We start from the raw sequence: 22,339 nt of genomic DNA, 5'->3' as shown, positions 1-22,339 counted from the left end.
GAAGGCTGGCAGGCAGCTTTTTTTCAATTGAAAAAACTCTTACCTTACCCAATTTTTAAAAGACTTGTCACGTTCCAAATCGTCTTCACTATGGACATGGCCATGGTCAACCTCCTAAACTTCAAGATCGATCGGTCAGAGTATTTTGCAGTCATTGACAGCTCGCAGCAAAATCTTATTGACTATTTCAAGTCGACCGATCTTGAGCACTACAAAATTCTACAAGAATCACTGTTTAGTGGAAAGCTACAATCACATTTGGTAGACGATTATCTTCAGTTCTTTGACACAGAGTCCCTTGCACAAGATTTTTGAATGATATTCAAGAAGATACCATCCGCTGTTCGGCAAATGTTTCCGCGAGTGGAACTTTTGCTCATATCACCAGCCCGCTCGTGTTCAGCTGAACGCTCATTTTCAACTTTGCGACGTATCAAAACTTTGTTACGATCTACCATGACACAGAAACGGCCAAATCATGCAATGGTCTGCTATGTGCATAATAAAGTTTTGAATTCGATCAACCTTCGTTACAAGCCAAGGATCAACCAAGGACTTCGTTTTTAATTCGCCGGAGACTCGTTGCCGAGTTGCAGTGTTTGGACTTCTGCTGTCCAATGCTGACACAGACAATTAAAATACATCGCATTAGACTTGTAGCCTATCTACTGTAGGCCTATTTGTTTGTTTGTTGAACAGACCCCAATATTTCAGCTCGCTTCGCTCGTCTGCCCTTTCTTTCCTAGTAAATGTCCCCACCAATCTTAGAGAGCGATCGGCGCCCATGACTGTAGCCTATATGCTTCTCATGTACTTTGTGTTTTTGGTGTTACAAAGCCATGTATTGTTATGTCCTGTTGCCTTTTTTCGATTGACTGAATATGATTTATACAAAAACTTTTTGTAAAGTAGGCTATAGTTCCATTTCATGCATCATGGGACAGCTTGTGAATGTATTTCACCAAAACCTATATAAAAATATTTTTAGATTTAATCTATTGGTACTGTCCTGGCATAGCACTTCCGTTACACCAAGGTTGGTTCGAGTAAGGAATGAAGTAAATTAAACTATAGGAAGAGATTCACTTTTGGGTAGGTTTTTTATCATCTTCCCAACTGAGAGTATTGTTAGATTTGATATTTTGTGGTGTCCTAGGACCTATAAGACTTCGTTTTGACCATGTTTGGTCCATGTACTCTATGATGAAATAAACCCTCTGGGGGTTACTTTGATGACATCTTACATCACCTTTCCACCCGAAAATATTGTTAGATTTGATATTTTTGTTATGCCGTGAAATAAGACTTCGATTTAACCTACTTTAGTCCATGTAGCCTACCTTATGGTGTGCAATTAATCCCCTGGGGGGTCACTTTAGGGGAGTCTTACATCATCTTTCCTCCCAAAACTATTGTTAGATTTGATATTTTTGTGATGTCCTGACATAAGACTTCGTTTTGACCAAGTTTGGTCCATGTACTTTATGGGGTGAAATACACCTTCCGAGGGGTCACATTATGGGAAGTCACTTTGAAGTCATCTTACATCACCTTTCCACCCGAAAATATTGTTAGATTTGATATTTTTGTGATGTCCAGACATAAAACTTCATTTTGACCAAGTTTGGTGCATGTACTTTATGGGGTGAAATAAACCTTCCGAGGGGGTCACATTAAGGGAAGTCACTTTGAAGGCATCTTACATCACCTTTCCACCCGAAAATATTGTTAGATTTGATATTTTTGTGATGTCCTGACATAAGACTTCGTTTTGACCAACTTTGGTCCATGTACCTTATGGGGTGAAATTAACCCCCCCGGGGGGTCACTTTCGGGGGGGTCTTACATCACCTTTCCACTCGAAAATATTGTTAGATTTGATATTTTTGTGATGTCCTGACATAAAACTTCGTATTCACCAAGTTTGGTCCATGTACCTTATGGGGTGAAATTAACCCCCTTTTTGGGCTTTTTAGGGGGCTCTAGGGACCAGATCCACCCGGCGCGGTCAATCTTCCATACTTTTTGTGAGTGACATGGTTGACCCCAGTAACTTCAAGGGGTCAAACCTTTTGTACCTTATGGGGTGAAATCTTCTGTCGTAGGCTCTCGGTCTAGTACATCATTGGGTCATTCGATGTTTTCATAAGGATATAATTAGATTTAACACAACGAAATCGACTAAAGCAGGGGTCACCAAATGGCGGCCCGCGGGCCGCATGCGGCCCGCCACGCTGCATCGCTGCGGCCCGCGGAAGGTATCAGCGTACAAGTATAACAAAAAATACTTTTCTTGAGGAGTTAATGAGCACGAAGGCAAAAAATACTTTCCGGGAAGCATATTTTCGCTTTGCATACGATTCCACCGACCGACCAATCAGATTATAGTTTTAGGTGGGGGTTGCTTGAAGTTATTCCAATGCGATGTCCAGCCACACTGTCCCAGTGGTTGATTAAAACGTTTCTTTTCGAATTTCGAAATTGTCTGTGAGCATAGGGTTGCTTATTTTAAGTTTGCAAATGTCATGTAAACACTAGTGTGCGTTTCACCGTTATTGTGTTTCATGAGCAGTATTCCCTGTATGCAAGTTTTTGTTGGCAAAATAGGTCGGTGTGCCAACTCAATTTATAATAAATTGGCAAAATATTATATATAGATTTAAAGACTTTTTCCGATTGTATTATGAAAATATTTAGCTTAGTACTGCAAAACGTTTTTTTTTAAAGAAATATGGAACGTTTCACGATTTTGCGTGTCACCCTTGCGCGGGGCCATGCTAATCTTCTCTGTATCGTTCCACTTTTAGTATATGTTCTGCCGAAGCAAGTACTGCAAAATGTTGTTAATCAACAATTCTTGCCATGCTGATAAGCACCGTAAGTGAGAGTTGTCAATAATAAAATAAAGACGATTTTATTGACTCTCACAAAAAGGATGAAAAACCAACTCATTGCTTTTTTAGAGGGAAGACTGTTCATGAATTACGATAAAATTACGATTTTTTGGTGATTTCCACAAGCGTTTGTTTCATGGTACCGGGTTTCTTTTTCCCTGTTATTGGAGCCTATTTTTCGCTGATATGTTTGCAGGTCACTATTGTTGCCTGTATTGCGATGTGTCAAACATTTCCTTTTTCACTGAAAGTCTGAAACTGTTAATTGCAAGATATCTTTTGCGAAGTAAAGTAACAACACCACTCTTGCTTGGCAATGAATATTCTGATGAAACCGCTCGCCTCGCTATAAGTGCACAAAACAAGTGGCCTCGTTTATTAGGCATTGTTAAAAAAGTCAAAAGTGTTGTAAAAGGAGCTTGGCCTGGCAGTAGCGTTGTTCGACTAATTTTGTTGCTGCGGTATTCGAACATAAGTATGAACAACATGTAACGCTGGATACTGGGTACAAAATGCGTTCTTTTCTAGCATAAGAGTCAACCTACCTATCATTTTATTAGTGCGGCCCGCCACAGCTCTCCTTAGTGCCAAAGTGGCCCGCATGCAAAAAAGGTTGGTGACCCCTGGACTAAAGTAATAAGTAGCCTACCACTAAGATAATGCAAGCGGTTGTAATTCTTGAGTTTAGTTTAATTTGTTTGCTGCATAACGCATAAGGGTCACTTGCTTTTACAGTGCTTTTTGTTACAGAAGTTTAATTACTGCAAGTTACAAAATCTGCAAAAGTTTTGTGGTATCTAAAATGAGTGAGAATGACACTGTTAGAGAGAGAATGCAATGAGGATGAGAGTAGGAAGGTGGGCCAAACGGAAGAGCCTGAATTAATCACGTGGCCGTACATCAAGATTAAAGTTGATCTTCTTCATCGTGTGTCACACGGCCGTAGCCCTGAGCATCACGCAAGCTCTTGCTCTATCGTTGAACTCGGCCAAATCCTGTGCAGAACACCTTGCTTTCAAGTCAGGGCATTCGAGTAGATGTTGCATCGTTTGCTCCTGTCAGCATTTGCAACTTGTGCTCCCCATGGAATACCCCCAGTGTCTCATCAAAGTTTTACACCTGCCAATGCCAGTTCTTAAGCGGTTGAGGCATCGCCGATACTTCCACGGTTCACGCTTTCCGGGAGGAAGGCCCTCTACGGATGAGAGCTCCATGTTTTCCAATGTCGGTCCAGCTGCCAGACCCTCCTGCCATAGTTGAACCCGCACATTCGCGGCGACATCATCTTGACGTAATGGAACAACTGAAGCAAAGAAACTTTTACTTGACTTCAGACGCATGTGTGCTGGAGTTTGGCCATACAGTGGGTGTCTCAAATCCTTGTCCTGGCAAGATCTTTCCTTTCTTCTGGTCACGCTTCTTCTGATGTTGGGGGGAGCAATTACAGACAAAATGTGCAGCGACGTGATGTTGGTTGGTTTGAGACAACCTGTAATCAAACGGCAGCTTTGGTTCTATATGGGGTCAATTTTCTTGGCATGTGCTGAGCGTTTCCACACTGGGCAAGCGCATTCTGCAACCGAATAGCTTAAGGCTAAAGCAGTTGACCGTATTGTATCAGGGAGAGCACCCCAATCAGAGTTTCCGAGTTTCTGTAAAATATTATTTCTAGAAGCTATCTTAGCTCTTACTTTTTCGATATGGGATTTGTATGTAAGGGACCTATCTAGTTTAACATCGAGGTTTGTGGGATTGATGCAGTGTGCCAGTTTGGTTCTATTCCAGGAAATGTCTAGTTGGCGTGATGCATACCGCGATCTAAGGTGGAATGCACACACACTTGGGTTTTATTGGGGTTGGCACGCAGGTGGTTGTCTGTGTAGTATGTTGTCAGCCCATCCAGAGCATCGCTGAGTACTCTCTCCGTGGAAGTGAAGTGTTTGTGTTGCGTTGTTATACACAAATCGTCAGCGTATAGGAAGCTTCTTGTACCATGATTGATTGGTTGGTCGTTGGTATAAATGTCGTACAAGAGGGGGCTAAAACACTCCCTTGTGGTAGACCATTTTTCTGCTGTTTCCATCTGCTATTTTTGCCACAAAAATAAACATAGAAACGGCGATTGTTAAAACACATTGACTGCCGCGTCACCCATATATGGATGACAGCCTATGTTTCATTCAGGTTTGCGTCACCCATATATGGGTGACGCTAAATGCAAACAGCAATGCATTTTTTTCTGGCCTGTAGCGCTATTTTTGGAAAATAGACTTGGCAGTCAATGTGCTAAGGCAGTGGTTCCCAACTCGTCTAGGCGACCCATTTTTAAAAAAAATTCAGTTCAGTAAAATCTTGCGACCCAAGCAAATTGTCGTGCTATTTTAAAAGCCATACAAGATTGTGCTGCAAACAAACAGCACTACAAAAGCAGTAACTTTTTCGGAAAATATTATGTTTATCAAATCACCAATGAGATAGCTGTGCTGGCTTGCTGACAGTGAGTTTTTGAAATCGACGCATTATTTTGCTTAGGCATAGCCGCATGTCGGCTTTAACTTCCAGCCGGTTTCGCTGTTTAGATTTCAATGCACCCATGGCGCTAAAACCAGTCTCACAAAGCCAAGTTGTTGCAAATGGAATCTGTTTTTGAATCACTGACTTTGAAACTGTGGGATACACTTTGTACATGGAAGCCCAAAAGTGGATGTTTGCAGAATCTTTGGGGTATTTGTCTTTGAAGGACGCAAAAGAAATACGATTTGCTGCTTCTGTCTTTATGTCCATAAACTGTTCTGCAACATGGATGGGAAGTTGAGGCAAATCTTTTCCAACAAATGGATCAATTATCCAATCATTTTAGCTATTAAATGTTAGAGATTCTCCATAGTAGTGCACAAATTTTTTGGCAAACTGTTCCAGGTGTCCAATTATGGTTTCCTTAATATCAACTTCCTTGCCACAAATATATTGCGTTAGCTGAGGAAATATATCGTACTCATCTTTGGTGACATAACGTTTCCAGAAGATGAGTTTTTTGTAGGAAGTAGAAACTTTTGGGCGCGATCAATCACCGTAAAACCGTTGCCTTGCACAGATAAATTTAGAGAATTCAAAGACTAAGAGTTAAATATATCGGAAAGGTAAGCAACTTTTGTGTTGAAATCTTCTTGCAAAACTTTTCGTTTAATCTCACAAGTTCTGTTGCCTCGAGAGCAATCTCCTCCCTCAAATTACAAACTCGCTTCATGACACGACCTCGTGACAACCATAGCACTTTTGTGTGCAACAGCAAAGCTTGATAATAATCAGAATCCATGTCAGTGCGCAAAGACGAAAACAAACGCCGATTTAGTGGACTTGCTTTGATGAAGTTTACACACTTCACAACATCATTCAACACTTCGTGCAGCTCTTGAGATAGCTTTTGTGCAGCAAAGGCCTCTATGTGGAGAAAGCAATGAGTCCATACAGCACTTGGGGCTTTGTCTTTGATGCGTTTGACCATATCAGACTATTGTGTGGCCCAACCTGTGGACAACTTTGTCATGGTTTGTCCTACATAGTGTTCGTGACATATAGTGCACGTTACAATGTCGTTGCAATTTTGGTAAGTTAATTTATGTTTGAGACTGAAATTTTTGTTGGGTTTACATAATAATAATAATATTAAAAAGAAAACTGTTAAAACTTCTTGACTACGATCATGCTACAAAGCTTTCCGATGTCTCGACATGAAACGCTTCATGACTTTTGTTAATATTTTCCAGTTTTGTGATCGATCTCTTCACGTTTTAAAATGTCTTTATTGCTATTTTGTCGCCCAAGGTACAATATGCCTGAAAAACAAGCGACCCAAAAAAATAATCAGACGACCCAAAGTGCATCGAAAATGTGCATCTGTTCGTGCTACTTAAGCGTTAATGCTGACAGCGTTAATTTTTTGTGTTGTTAGCGCCACTGATAACGGCGTTGACTTTTTAAGCAATTCGCGCTAACGCTGACGGCATCAATTTATTTTGTTACTGCGTACATTGTACAACACTGATGGGCATTGGGCATACTTTGTAGCGTAGAACAAATCCAAGTTTGGCTTTGTTGACAGTAGAAAGAACATCAACCTGTTTAAAATGTAAAGTTCGTTCAGAAGTAAATTTTAGCTTTGTGTTCATTATTTAGAACAGTGATTCAGTAAATCTTAATATTTACCGTACCAAATAAAATTCTGCAATGGACTTGAAAGATTACAAACTTGATCCTGCCTTCCCTTTGCCAAAATGTCGTGAAGCAAGTAATTATGTGATTAATAAAGGACAAATTAAAACTGTCAAGGCCAACTAACCGAAAGATAAAGGTAGGAAATTTCGCTCACAATGGTTTGATGACTATCTCTGGCTGGAGTATTCAAAAACTAAGGATGCCTCATGTCACGGTTTGTCTGATTTACAAACTCGCGCGGACTGCTATGCAAGAAGCACTTTTTGTGTAGCCTTAGTCACTTTATTAAATACAGTTTACAACATCAATCCAGTCTTATTCAAATAGAATCCGAGCATGAAAAACAAAAAGAATGGCGGTTAAAAATACATAACACACCCCAGTTCTCTTAGTTAACCAAGTAAATGGATAAAAATTAGTAGTTACTTACAGTCTCATTATAACTGCAGAGCTGGGCTAACTGGTCAGGTGAATACTTAATTAAGGTAAAGTAATAACTATCTAGTTATTACAGACGACACAGGATAAACGATACTTTTACTCAACTATAACAGAATAATTGACCCTTTTACTCAACTATGATACATAAAGATCAAAACAGATAAAGTAAGCTTTCCTTTGTCTAGCAATAAGCCATGCCTCAGCTGAAAATGAACTTTGACCAGAGTTGCCAAAATAAAATCACACAATGACATAATAAAGCAAAAGGGACCATGATAGGTCACAATGACTGGGCTTGACTGAAAGCATAAGCAGCAGAACAATTGAATTTGTGACACCTCATTTTGCTTTCCTTGTCGAGTTTTTAACAGCTTGGTATGTAGGCCTAATGTTCTGTTAATATTAGTTAAAGTTTATTCTATTAAACTGCAATAATGTTCCACCGGTGTTAAATGATTTTTTGTTCTTAATATTTCTTCTTCCTATCCACGAAGACTTCATGCACAATATTAAATGAGGATAAAGTTTGAAATCATATATCTATATAATCCTATCTAATCCTATAGAAGTTTGCTGGTACACCACTTCATTTTCTTCGAATTTTGCGTATTGTTGATGTTTCCTGGTTGGGATTTTGACAGTACAATTTTATACCATACTCTTTTGTGCCATTTTTCATTTTTTTTGCATTTGGTTGTGCTTGTTTCATCAATTCTTTAACTTAGGAAGAGTGAAACGTTATTCTTTCTTTCGCACCTTCACCATTTGATTTTTTGTGCTGTTTGCTTTCAGCGTAACTGAAGATGATCTAGCTGCTAGCTGATCGAAATCAATTTTTAACTGTTTATGATTGAACTGACTCGTGTGAATATAAATTCGTTTGCATTACAAGACATGTAACCAAGTCGTTCATATCAAGCATTGTTGTGGGTTTGACACCTGTCAGAAGATATTTCAGTTTTTTGATCAAAATGGAGCGAACAATTATATTACGTATTAAGATGCAAAAATGCAGTATGACAAAACAATGCAACTAAAGTCAACATGTTCCTACGTTAAGAAAATGAAATATATTCTGACATGTGTCAAGCCCACAACAATGCTTGATATGGACGACTCGGTTACATGGCTTGTAATCATATGTAATGTAGCCTAAAGCATGGCCACCTGGAGATGTGGCCTGATTTGTCACATTTTGCAGATTTTGATTACAGCTACTGCTAGTGTTTGACGGACGTTTTCTGAGATGTTTTTACTTTTTGCTGTTTCCTGATGATATAAAATCTTTTTGTTGCCTTGGGGAAGCAGTAGAAAATGAGAAAAAGTAAGTTAAAAAACGCTGAATCAGACTGTTATTGAAAAATTAACAGTCTGACTAAAATCTTCGAAATCAAACTTTCTTTGTTTTTCAACATCTGAGGACGTTAAAACCTATTGTGTCATCTGGGGAAAACAGTACAGAAAGCGTAAAAATATAATTTTTAGAAATTTTTTTTTAAACATTCGCAAAAAGTTAGCAAAACCTGGAAATTTCTGCGAAATGTGACAAATCAGGCCGTATCTTTAGGTAGCCATGTGTAAAGGAATTTATTTTCACACTACGAGTCAGTTCAATCATATATAAAAATCGATTTCGATCAGCTAGAAGCTAGATCATCTTCAGTTAAGCTTATTCAAATAGAATCTGCTATTCAAATTCTATTTGAATAAGCTTAACTGAAGATGATCTAGCTTCTGGCTGATCGATTTTTATATATGATTGAACTGACTCGTGTGAAAATAAATTCTTTGCATGTTCCTACGTTTATTAATTATTATTAGACGTTAAAACACGTTTCACTTGTAGTAAAATTCGTTTCTCTTTTTTTTTTTCTAAGGATATTGCGTTGCTTATTGCCTTTAAATTGTAAGACCTGTGTCCCGCGAGCAAGATTGTACATTTTTTACATCCATTCAACGTCCTAAAACGTTGAATCGATGTAAGAAGCAGCAGATTTAGCTGGCTGGGGTTTGTGTTTCAATTGATTATTTTTACTATGAGTGAAGCTTGTTTTCACGTCAAATAAACGTAGAAACATGTTGACTTTAACTGTATTGTTCCGTCATACTGCTTTGTCGGCTGCATTGCCGAGTTGTGAGTACCCTTGAATGGCGATCAAAAGGGCGCCGGTTCGACACCGCTCAATGCGGCTGTGTCTTTGGCAGGACACTTAAATGTCTGAAGGTGGAGACGAAGATTGCCTTCCCGTCTATTTAATCTAAATCTTCAACCACCGGGTGTAAGCCTAGATACAACAAACAAAAAATACTACATTTTTGGCATCTTAATAAGAAATATAAAAATTTTTCTCTAATGTTGTGTTTTAAACTTATCATTTGATATTGTGCATTCTCCTGATGAAATCTTCGTGGATAGGAAGAAGAAATATTAGGAATAGAAAATCATTTAACACCGGTGGAACATTATTGCAGTTGAACTACGCCGCTGGCCGTCACAGTATATTTCTTCTATTAACTTTTATTAGCCTCAATTCTCGCAATGTCATAGGCTACGCATGTGACCGCCTCCGCGTTTGATATATCTACTATGTTTTGACATCTGTGTTTTCCAAGCATGAAAAAACGTTTTCACATCGTTTCAGAGCAGTATTTGATAATTTCTCTGTCAACTAACAGACTAGTCAAAATCATGAGGCATAATTAACCAACAGACTTTTGGAAAATCAGAAAGTGCATTTGTACAAAATAGTTTTTCAATCTGGAAAAAACTATTTTTTACAAATGCAGTTTCTGATTATCCATCAGTCTTTCTGATTATCCATTATCCATCAATTTCGCTAGCCATGGCTTCAGATCAGACATGTCAAAAATGTGGGACTTTAGGTAGGCTATATTGCAGTAGACAATAGCAAAAAACATTTGAGAAACTGTTTAGATTTGACCATATTTTTTGCTGTGATACTATATGATTCTTTAGCATTTCTTTCAATAATGTATTTTTCTTATAGGCTTGAAAAGGGCTATATGACTAGCCGAAAACGTTCGCTTGTTGTTTTTTGTTTTTATAATGTTAAATGTAGTGTTGTTGCTTAGTTATGTCTGTTTATGGTTTAAAAGAGTTACCTCTCTACCCAAATTGTATTATTTACATCATACCAGTAAGACCATATTTACTACCAAACATGCGAAAAACAAAACAAACAGCACAAGTAGTAGTCACAATAACCTAGTTAACAGGTGATGCTGCTGCGTAGAACAATTTTCTGAAGAATGATTGGTTTTGAATCTTTTTCCTCGGACTGACAAAGCTTTATTCCATCCGTTAGGCGTCGCTGAATGGAGAGCAGTCCTGAAATGTGTTACTCAAGCGCACACCCCGAGAGTCGAAACAGTGCCGCGTGTTCTTTAGCCGAGAGCGTAACCACTGCGTTAACGGGGCGAAGGTTAACAACATAAAAAATTGAAAACAGATTTGCGAAGTAGCCTGCTGCATCAAAGATCAAGATATTCTGTTCAGTTTGAATACTGCGGGCACAAACTTAATGCATGAAACCGGTGGGATCAAAAACTTTTCTGCTCGGTCGTAATGAGATAACTATTTTGATTTGTGATTTATGTGTTTTTAACACTGCTAGTAGTATTATTATCTGACACTTTTGAAAGCAAACCAACTATCTGGAGTTAGAAAAACATACTTGAACAGTGCGGGCACTAGTGCATAAAACCGATGGGATCAAAAACTTTAATTTTCTGTTTTGCTCGAACCTAATGTGATTACTATTTTGATTTGTGATTTATGTGTTTTTAACACTGTCAGTAGTATTATTATTTGACACTTTTGAAAGAAAAATAAGTATCTGGGGTTAGAAAAATATACGCCCTTAGCCACAAAGGCTCAAACAATGATCAAGAAAAATTGAACTACAGTAGGTTGATGATTTGACTTCACTGGTTCAGAATCAACAACAAAGAAACTTATTGGTGTTTCAGTGGTTTAAAGACCCGTTTCTGAGTCGGTAGATGTGAGTGTGATAGTCTGCCTGCTAGAACCAAACATCTTTTTAAAAATAACATTAAGTTGAAGTGTTGCTTAGAGCTGAGCATTAAATATAAACTTTTTTGTTACATCATTGCAATCAAATTTAAGAACAACAAATTTAAATAAAAATAGGCAAATATTTGTACAACAGTATCAACCAAACTGCATGCAACACAACGTGCAATTTTTTTTAAAGATTGCTACGGAACACTTGAAGATGACGTCATCGTTCAATTCGACTCAGCTGGATACAATGACGGTGGGACATTCACTTGTTCCAACAATGGACGATTGTTCTATTCAAACGGAAGCCAACCTACTTCTGACCAAACTACTTGTCAATATAATGCTGAATGGAGTGATAAGAACATTCTACAATGTTGGACAGGTAATTACTACGAAGTAACTAAAAGTCTTCCAAGTGCAAAAAATATATTTAGACTCAAGATGATTAGTGAATTAATGTGATAAAACGTTTGAGACGACCTTATGCATTCAGTCGAGACACCTTAATGTTACAATACTTCTCCACCTGTGTATGGTTTTTTCAATGGGGTTTCGCACTTGAATAACTTTCTTGGATCCAAAATCGAGCACCTTTTGTGTGAGCCATTGGTTTGTAGAAGTTACGTAAGTACATCTGGACTTCATCTGTTCGTCACTACTAGTGGCGTATTGTCACTTGGGCATACAGTAATGCACCGAAAAGAAACTGCACATTTTCAAATTGGTTATTTTACAAACCAGGCAGAATGATAGAGAACTCAGTTTTCTTATTAAAAACAAAAACACTTAGCTTGGTTCTAAACTATATAAGAAACTTTTTAAAAAAACAGTATTTTGTTAAAGAAACGTCGTGTTCTACAAAAAGTTAAGTTGCGTTTACCGAAAGAGGTTTAAAAAGGACTGCGTTGACACCAGTATTAGCACAGCAGTAAAGCATGTAAGTCTGTAAGAAATCCCGCATTTTAAAAAGTGATAAGCACCATTGCAGTAACTTATCATCTTGTAGTTTCAGTTACAGCAAGGCATGCAGGGTTGAAATCATTTAACAAGCCTATCTTCCATCAGAGTTCTTTCAACAATTTCGCATTTTAGCGTTTGTGCAAAGACCGTCATTCTCGAGGATGATCGACAGCCAACAAGGTTTAAATGCTAAAAAGAAAGCTGGTTTCATGATTCAAGAAAGTTTTATTTTCGTCACGTCCAAGAAAGTTTAATTTTCAGAAGCCCAACGCAAAATCGAACCAAATGGCTAAGCATGGAAATCAATTAAAACCAACTCTCGCATTCTGCCTGTGTAGATTATTTCACTACCGGTGCCTTGAACCTAAGCTTGATGAAATAAATTTATTTTATGTGGGAAAGGTTTAATTCTTATAAATTATTAAATCTTGTGCAATTCAATGTAATGTACTGTAACTTGTAATTTATTTATGAGGGTCGTGTTTAGTTCTGTTAAAAATAGAGCAAATTTTGAGCGAAAAATTCAAAAAAATTACTTGTTTGCCCTAACAAAAATTTGACTGAAGAAACCATTTGTTTCTTGTACTGTATTTCGTTGTAAGGCTACATCGACGAAAAAAGAAGTTTAAATCAACAAATAAACATTGAAATCTTCAGAATATATTAGGCTCACCTGAAGGAAATTAACTCCACAAAACACATGATGTTCTCCAAGAACAAGAGTTGAAGTGAGACACAATGTTAAGTTCAGCTGGCCATAGCCCTAGGAAAAACCGTAGATATTTCTCCTTAGAGCATCTTACAATTCATCGTCACTAAAGAGCTGAAGTGCTGTTGTCGAAGGGGAGTCACTGCGCAATCCGCGACACGTCTTTCGGTGTCTTGCAAAGACACAGCCACATGCTCTTGAGCGGTGTCCAACCGGCGCTTATTTAATTTTCTGGTCTTGGATTATTTGAATTATTTCAATTTTTGAATAGGTCATTATTCTAGAAATGACGTCATTGTTTTGAAATGTTTTTAATGTTAAAATGCTAAAAGAACAAATTGAGATTGATGAACAAGAATTTGTTAAAGTATCAGCTTTTCAGTTTTTTTGTCAAACATTTCAACTGGACGTTTCAATTATACAAAATTGGCTTTATTGACCAAAAACCGAAAAAGTGACCAAACGATAAAACATTGACTTTTCATTGACCTATCCAATTAAGATTTTGAAACCTACTTCTTGTGTCAGAACTCTTACTTAAAACCATAACGCAACAAATAAAATATTGCTAATAAAATTTTGACTGTAGTAACTTTATTTCCCCTACTCATCAAGTATGACTAAAATTTGTTATTTTTGATGCTGCAGCTCCCAACCCTGTGATAAACACAATGAACGGCGACTTCACTGCAGTTGACGGAAATGACTTCACTGTCACCTGCGAGTACAATGACGTCATTCCTATTGGAACCATCACTGCATTCTATTTGGATGGCAAGGAAGTCGGACGACAACAGGTAGTTGTTGAATGAAATATTTTAGTGTATGCAACTATGATTTCCTTTTTGGTTGACCTGCATTGTCAATTCATTTATATACTTATGATGCTAAAGTTGAATATACAGTAGTTTAAATAACCAGTTCACAGCTGGCTTCTTTGTAAAAATTAAACGCTTTACCAACCTTGTGATACTCTACCTACAGGAACGCTCACTCACATTTTCCTTACGAGCAGAGGACAACAACAAGCAAGTATCATGTCAAGCTGTGACTCCATTCACGGAAATATTCATGGAAAGTGGAAGGTCACCAAGCTATCCTATCAATGTCCAATGTGAGTTATAATATCACAGTTTTGTTGGTAACATACATACAACATGAACTTCAAACATATAAGACATGTTTTTTATTCCAATGTGCATTGCTATTTTTTTTAAGCATGAACTACTGCTTTTGCTAATATAGCCTACATGCAATAATTAGATAAGCTGTTACGCAATTTTCATTCCAAATTAAGCATACAAGATAGGTTAGCATTGGCAGAAAAACTAGAGGGTATTTTTACTTCCTAACTAGAAATGATTTTAAAGTTCCAGAATTTCAAACAACATCGTTTATGCATCCCATCCACTTATTTGAAAAAAAAAAAACTGAGTTTTTAGGAAAATAGGCTTTCTTTCCCCTAAACGTTCACCAGTATTTTTTTCATTTGTCTAAACTGAAGGTTTAATTAATTTAAATGTAACACAACAACATCCCAAAATGTAAAAGGTTCAAAAACCTTGAAAAAATGCAGAAAAAAGAACATTTGTTAGATACCGAGAAGGTAAATTTGTGTGAAAGTAAGTAAAGCGAAGACTTGACCTAATTTTATAAATATTGAATAGTTTACCCTGCTAGAATGGGCAGGCATGGCCAAATGGCGGATCGCGATCCGGTTCCGGATCTTTTCAACTTTTCCTCACGAATACTCATCTGTCATGAACTTGTAAGAATCGCTGTAAGTTGCTGGAAACCACGTTTCGATAGTATTGTGAAATCAAAGCCCACTCATTATTTTTCTCACTAATACCAGACCTGTTCATTACAATACACTCATTCACTGATTTTTAATCAAATTATGTATATGTATATATCGTATCTCGACGCATTGTTTTAGATGTACCTAAATAATTGCATGTTTTTTGTATGATACAAAAGGAAAAATGCACATCTTCAGCTCATTGTGGTTCTCTAAGTTGTCAGATTTGGCGGTAGTGGATCATGGCCAAAATTATTTGGCCATCTCAGTGCTAGATCGTTGTTAGATTAAATTGCTGACAGTTTTAAAACCCTTTGAGTGCCCTTGACGTTTCCCATACCGTACGTCATAAGAATGCATTATTTTTATGCCAAGGACGTATGTGATACCTCAAAATACGTAGTTAGTTGTATGCCAGGCTTTTTGTTTTTTAGGATGGTTGGACGTTTCTGGTACGTCCAAAGCAAATGCGAAATACATTCTGAAGGCAAATATTCACTGACATGATACTTGGTACGGTTGAAATTTGCCCCCCAAGTTTATAGCCATAGTACCGGTGTCAAAACAAAATAAACTACTTTTATCTGTTTGAAAAGTTTATAACTTCTTTAATGATGATATCAATCATACATTCCAAAGTATGTCGGAAGCCCTTTCAAATTAGTATTTTGTTTTGAGACAACATGGAAAATTACTGCCAAGCTTTCTCTTCAGTCTAATGTTTCGAATTTGAGTATGGATTCAAAAAGACAAAGAGCTGGAAGTTCTAAAGCAGGGGTCACCAACCTTTTTTGCATGCGGGCCACTAAGGAGAGCTGTGGCGGGCCCCACTAATAAAATTTTAGGTAGAGCGACTCTTATGCTAGAAAAGAACGCATTTCGTACCCAGTATTCAGCATTACATCTTGTTAATTTTATCTTAGAATACTGCAGCAACAAAATTAGTCGAACAACGCTACTGCCAGGCCAAGCTCCTTTAACAACACTTTTGACTTCTTTAACAATGCCTAATAAACAAGGCCACTTGTTTTGAGCACTTGTAGCGATGCGAGCGGTTTCATCAGAATATTCATCGCCAAGCAAGAGTGGTGTCGTCACTTCGCTTCACAAAAGGTATCTTGCAATTAATAGTTTCAGAAAACAAGGAAATGTTTGACACAACGCATTACTACCCAGACAACAAATTTCATCATTTTTACCCTGATTTAACGACTGCAAACGTAGAATCAATGTAAAAATGACAGATTTTGTTGTCTGGGTAGTGACACTAGTGACCTGCAAACATATCAGTGAAAAATAGGCTCCAATAACAAGAAAGAAACCAGGCACCATGAAACAAACGTTTGTGGAAACCGAAACTGAAAAATCACCGAAAACATGTTTCTATGGTTACTCATGAACAGCGTTCCTTCTAAAAAAGCAATGAATTGGTTTTTCATCCTTTTTGTGAGAGCCTCTAAAACCGTCTTTCTTTGAATATTATTAGACAACTGTCACTTGTGGTGCTTATCAGCATGGCAAGATTTGTTGATTAACAACATTTTGCAGTAGTAAACTAAATATTTTCGTGTTTATTACAACCAGAAAAAGTCTGAGAAACCTTGGAGTTCGACTTGGAACCTTGGAGTTCGACGAGAAACCTTGGAGTTCGACTTGATCGGTCCCTGACATACCGCAAACACCTAGAACACTTACGCGGAAAAGTGACAGCTCGCACTGCTCTCATGAAACGTCTTGCTGGTACAAGGTGGGGTGCTAGCCCCTCAGTGCTGAGAACAAGTGGTTTAGCCTTAGTCTACGCCCCTGCTGAATACTGTGCTACTACTTGGTGCAGAAGTGCCCATACTGACCTTGTCGATGTACCAATCAACAACTGCCTGCGAACTGTCACAGGTTGCCTCCGCCCAACTCCAACTGACTGTTTGCCTGTCCTTGCAAGCATTGAGCCAGCTGCACTACGGCGCCAACGTGCTGTTCTTTCCCTGAGCCGTAAAGCCCTAAACCCTAGCCATCCGCTACACACAACCACGCTGAGATATCCACCAAAGCAGCGGCTAAAATCAAGAAAGCCATTTGTACGCGCTGCACAAGACCTTCTGGCAGCCTCTGGTGGAAGCCATAGCAAACAGTGGTGCCACGCGGTGTGGTGTGAACAATGGTCAAGCAGCACGTCTCCACTTCGTCAAGTATTCGGATCCCCGTCCGAAAACCAGCTGGGAAATGGCCTCTCTAGACTTGCCTCATCAAGGCGTAACCGTTTGCTCACTGGTGTTGGACGCTATGGTGCAGACATGTTGCGCAGGGGCTTGGCAGAGAGTGTTGCTTGTGAGTGTGGCGAAATGCAGACGGCAGCCCACATTATCAAGGATTGCCGGCTATACAGACCCCCACCCCCATGGTATGGAAGGCCTAATTTCCATCGATGACGACACCAGGCAGTGGCTAACCAACGGATGCCCTGACATATAGCGACAATACGAGAGAAGAAAAAGTCTTTAAATTTATATATACAGCATATAATATTTATATATACAGCTAATTTATTATAAATTGAGTTGGCACACCGACCTATTCTGCCAACAAAAACTTGCATAAAGGGAACATTCCTCATGAAACACAATAAGGGTGAAACGCACAATAGTGTTTACATGAAATTTACAAACTGAAAATAAGCAATCTTATGCTCACAGACAATTTCGAAATTCGTAAACAGACGTTTTAATCAACCACTGGGACAGTGTGGTTGGACATCGCATTGGAATAACTTTAAGCGACCCACACCTAGAACTACAATCTGATTGGTCGGTCGGTGGAATCGTATGCAAAGCGAAAATATGCTTCCCAGAAAGTGTTTTTTGCCTTCATGTTGTTTAACTCCTCAAGAAAAGTATTTTGATTATACTTGTACGCTGATACCTTCGCGGCCGCACATAACAGCGTGGCGGAAAGCGATTTGGAACAAAAATATTCCAACTCTGTGATGACAACGGATACACTTACCGATTTGAAGTGTACAATGGCTGTAATTTAGAGGAAAATGCAGAATGATCAAAAACAGAAGATCTTGTGCTGAGAAAATTTCCCCTCTACTAAACAAAGGATACAAGCTTTATACCGACTACTGATATACCACACCTCACCTGTTGAAACATATTCATGAAAAGAAAACCAATGCAAGGGGTACAATTCGAAAAAAAATTTCTGGGTTTCCAAAGAAATTGGTTTGCCAACAAATTCAAAAACACGAAACAGTGGCGCTGAAGAATGGTTCTCTCCTTGCCATGAAGTACGAGGACACAAGGACACCAAAGACGTGTTTTTTGGTCAAACTTTCATGATGAAAGCGTCATTGTAAAAGAAGTTGTCTTCAAAAGCGTGGGACGAGCAGTAGCAACACAAGACCAAAGCCTGTTGCTATTCACACATACAACAAGTATATGGGTGGTGTGGATAAAACCAGTCAGGTAGGTGTGAGATGTACGTAGAGTATTGCTATAAACCAGATTGTGTTTTTATACATTTGCACAGGTGAGGTTCAGCAGTGCTCAAAGGATAAGACGTGAGATTTTTTACAGCCATTACAGCCCTACAACATGGCTGGAAAATCACTGAAGTGAGCACAAAGAGATTGTGATCTTTCTTCAAATTGCTTTGTTGAACGACTACACTCTGACGAGCATCAAAGAAGGAAAAAGAGTTACCATTTTATCTTATGTTCAGGAAGCGAGTCGATGCTAACAATTTGACATGAGATGATTTTTTTATTTGTTTTATCAACTTTGTTTAGTTGTCAGGTTCTGTCGGGGCCATACGCGCCGACTTCCGGGGGGGCCGGGGGGCGGCGCCCCCCGTAAACTTATGGTTGAGGGGCAACAAAAATGGTTATTACAAGTGGTGTTTCAAAGATAAACCACTTCGCGAAAGAGAGTTAGATCATTTAAACGGACTTAAAGAATGCCGAAAGAGAAAAATAGCCTACGTTGCTCTTGCCCGCAAAACAGCAGCTGATCGCATGGCTTTCTCATAATAAGGTAAGGAAATTTCAAAGTAGATGGTAGAGTAACTTACGCTGCTAGAATAGTCACGTAACTACTCACTGCAATATTAAGTAAACCAGCTAAATTAGACGCGCTATTTTCAACTAGGTCTTCTCGCTGTGAGATCAATTATGATGCAACAAAACGCATTGTTTTGTTCGTGATGTGTGAGAATTAAATCGAAAACCGATAAAAGAACAGGTGTTTAATGAACTTGGTCGCAGATATTGCCTGTATTAACGACGTCTCTTTCCGCTATTATCACCTAGCTAACCTGAAATCATTGTTTTATGCGGCCGCTAAGCTTGGACATCGACTTCAACGATCATGGAATGTTGCGTAATAAGAACGATTATATCCTACATGCAAAAATAAAAAAAATCGATCTCTTAAAAGAGCTCCTTCCGCTGTTTTGTCTCGTGAGCTTTGCATATTGCTCAACAAGTGCATAAAGTTTAGAATTGACAAAAAATCATTAAATTTGAAAATTAAGTTTGAGTCACTGCAAATAAACGTATTCAGAATTTTTACTTCGGCCGACGCCATTTTAAACTCTGTAATCTACGTCGGCAATGATTTTGCCGCAGTAAAAATGCGTTCATTTTGAAAACTGCCGAGCTGGAGACATCAGCTTGTCCCATGTATAAGTTGACCCTGTTATTTTGAGGTGAAAATCACTTGCGAACATCTCGACCTATACTCGAGTGTATAAGGTATTAGATAAAAAATCAGAAGAGAAAACACTTCGTCGTTGTTAACGCTTTGAAGGTAAGTAATTAGCAAAACGAGGTCAATAAAACCGATAGCGGGTTCTCACTCCGCTTGAGATCATGATTTTTTGCGTTTTATTTCGATAACTTCACTGTCTTGATCGTTGTTATTCACTCGCACGAAAAGAAAATGAATCGGCTTGTTTTCCAACTGTTCCAATTATGAGCTAAAACAGTATCAAAATTTTTTACTAGGCGCAGGCTACTGCATGCGTAAAACTAATCGTTTCAAGCAGTGGTTCTAATAAATTCGCTTCCGACCTAGGTGTTAATATAAACAAGACAGTAAGCTTAATGAAAAGACTATTTTAATTATGAAAAATAGCGTTATGGTTATGACGTCATCACCTTTTTCGCCCCCCAAGGTTTTTTCAAAAGTCGGCGCCTATGCTCGGGGCCAGTGTTTTTTTTAAGGTGTTTTGGGGGACCGAAACGGTCCCCCAAATTTCTCCAGCGGTTTCCCAAAATTTGGACTTGCAACTACAGTAGAAAAGTAATGGTTGTTTCTCGCTATGTCTTGTCGATAATACGAATATAGCCTACGATCAATAGTTCACGTCCGGAAAAAAGAATAAGTGGAGGTACAGCTAACAGCTGAATCAAAGAGTTATTCACAAAAGAAGTGCACCTTCGATACTCGTCAATGTTTATTTCTGATTTATGGCGCATAATGATCAGTTTTTACGTGTGGAAACATAACAAGCAAAAGCCAACAAGCACACTTTGTTTGATTGTGCAGCAAACTTGTTTGGCGGCTGTGTTGGGCAGGCTGTTTGGTCGCTGTCACAATCATTTAAGCTGTGTCTTGTCGAATAATTCATTTTATGTTGCGTTGATTGTATGTAGTTATGGCTATTTTTTGGTATTTAAATGAAACACTTGCGGTCTCTTAAAACTACTTAGCGTTCACCCAAACCAAACCTTAAAAAAAAACCTGGTCGGGGCTGATCTTTCATGAAGGTCTGCTAAAAAACGACACCCAAGCGGATGAAGATGAAAGCATGCATCGTCTAGTTGGAAGGCACTTCATTGAGGAAATACCAGCCGCTGAGAAAAAAATAGCATCTTCAAAAACGCTGCCGGGTGTGCTACTAAAAAGGAAGGAAGAGGGATGTTCACTACCATTGCACATATTTTCCAATCAAACCAGCCTTGCATGTTGGAGAATGCTTTACGAAATACAGTACTGTAGCCCAGGGGTCCGCAAATAATGGGTCGCGACCCAAATTTGGGTCGCGAAACCATCCATAGTGGGGCGCAAAACGGTTTGAACTTACCATAAATATAGCTTGTATGGCAAAAATAAATACAATCATATTGTCTTTGATGTGCTGAGTTTCGTACAATTTCGTAAGCTACAAGAAAATTTATACTTTCGATTGTAGTACAGTAGTTTAGCCCACGGTTATATAGCCTGGAAGACACCTTGAGCAGGGCATGAAAACTCTCTCAGCTTATCTCCTGAACTAGCGGCTGAAACTCAGCGAAACCAAAACTTTGGCGGCAGCTTTCCACCTACACAATCGGGAAGCTGATCGTGAGCTACATGTTCAGAACAATGGAAAACCTCTGTCCTTCTGCCCCAAACCAAAATATCTTGGGGTAACACTGGACAGATCACTCACATACCGCCACCATTTGGTGTCACTGCGCAAGAAAATGACATCCCGCGCTGCACTACTCAAGCGCCTGGCAGGCTCCAGCTTGGGGAGCGAGGGTTGACACTTTGCGTATAGCAGCCTTAGCCCTTGTCTACTCTTCAGCAGAGCACTGTGCACCTGTTTGGTGCCACAGTGCTCAATGCCAAAAACTGCGCACAGTTACCGGATGCCTGCATCCCACACCATTGGACAATTTTGCCATTCTCGCTGGCATCCAACCTGTTGAGCTTCGTCGCGAAGAAGCCACTCTGTTTCTTGGCCGACGAGCACTAGAGCCTAACCATCTTCTCCATCACAAGATCTCTGCTCCCCCAAACCAGCACCCCCGTCGATTGAAATGAAGACAGCCATTCGTGCCAGCCGCTCAACTTCTGATCAACGAAGCAGATGAACTTCATCTCTGCGGACACTTGTACAGACTATAAATGGAATTCTGAAGGGAAGTCAAGTACCACCAGACTCCATTCGTTCATCCCCGACGCCGACACTACAAAGACAAGCATGGGTGCGCCTCAACCGTCTTCGTACGGGTGTCGAGCTTTTCCGCTCAACCATGCGCCATTGGGGAATTGGCCTCTTCCTCCTCCTGTAAATGTGGTGCCGAGGAACAGATCGCAGACCACATCATCAATGACTGTACCATCTTCAAGCCACCTAACGGAGTGGAAGGTCTGCGTGTCATGGATGATGAAACTAAGACTGATCTATAGTAGCCTTCTGTAGTCCGGGAACATCGTGAGTCTGGGGCAGAAAAAGGAGAGTAGACCCTCGGACCCAGAGGCTTGCACGACGACAAAGCACACGGT

At 39.1% G+C, this 22,339-nt stretch overlaps 1 protein-coding gene and 1 non-coding gene across 2 annotated transcripts in view; one reads left to right on the top strand and one right to left on the bottom strand.

Annotated features, from left to right (window-relative positions):
- Positions 1-2,725: 2,725 nt before the first annotated feature.
- LOC145773075 (U6 spliceosomal RNA) lies at positions 2,726-2,831 on the bottom strand. The gene has a single exon (XR_014289488.1). It is a non-coding gene; the product is annotated as a U6 spliceosomal RNA (small nuclear RNA).
- A 4,290-nt stretch (positions 2,832-7,121) lies between these two features.
- Positions 7,122-22,339, top strand: part of LOC145771790 (uncharacterized) — a 55,554-nt gene continuing 40,336 nt past the window's right edge. Inside the window, exons 1-4 of the mRNA XM_082583521.1 lie at positions 7,122-7,182; positions 11,786-11,977; positions 13,913-14,061; positions 14,249-14,378. Of these exons, the coding sequence (XP_082439647.1) occupies positions 7,122-7,182; positions 11,786-11,977; positions 13,913-14,061; positions 14,249-14,378 (532 nt within the window). The remainder of the gene's footprint in view (positions 7,183-11,785; positions 11,978-13,912; positions 14,062-14,248; positions 14,379-22,339) is intronic.

Source organism: Aplidium turbinatum, chromosome 6 (genome assembly GCF_918807975.1).
Source record: "Aplidium turbinatum chromosome 6, kaAplTurb1.1, whole genome shotgun sequence".
In the NCBI taxonomy this organism is placed as follows: Eukaryota; Metazoa; Chordata; class Ascidiacea; order Aplousobranchia; family Polyclinidae; genus Aplidium; species Aplidium turbinatum.
Note: the sequence above shows the minus strand (reverse complement) of the source record. Positions and strands in the feature narration are given on the sequence as shown.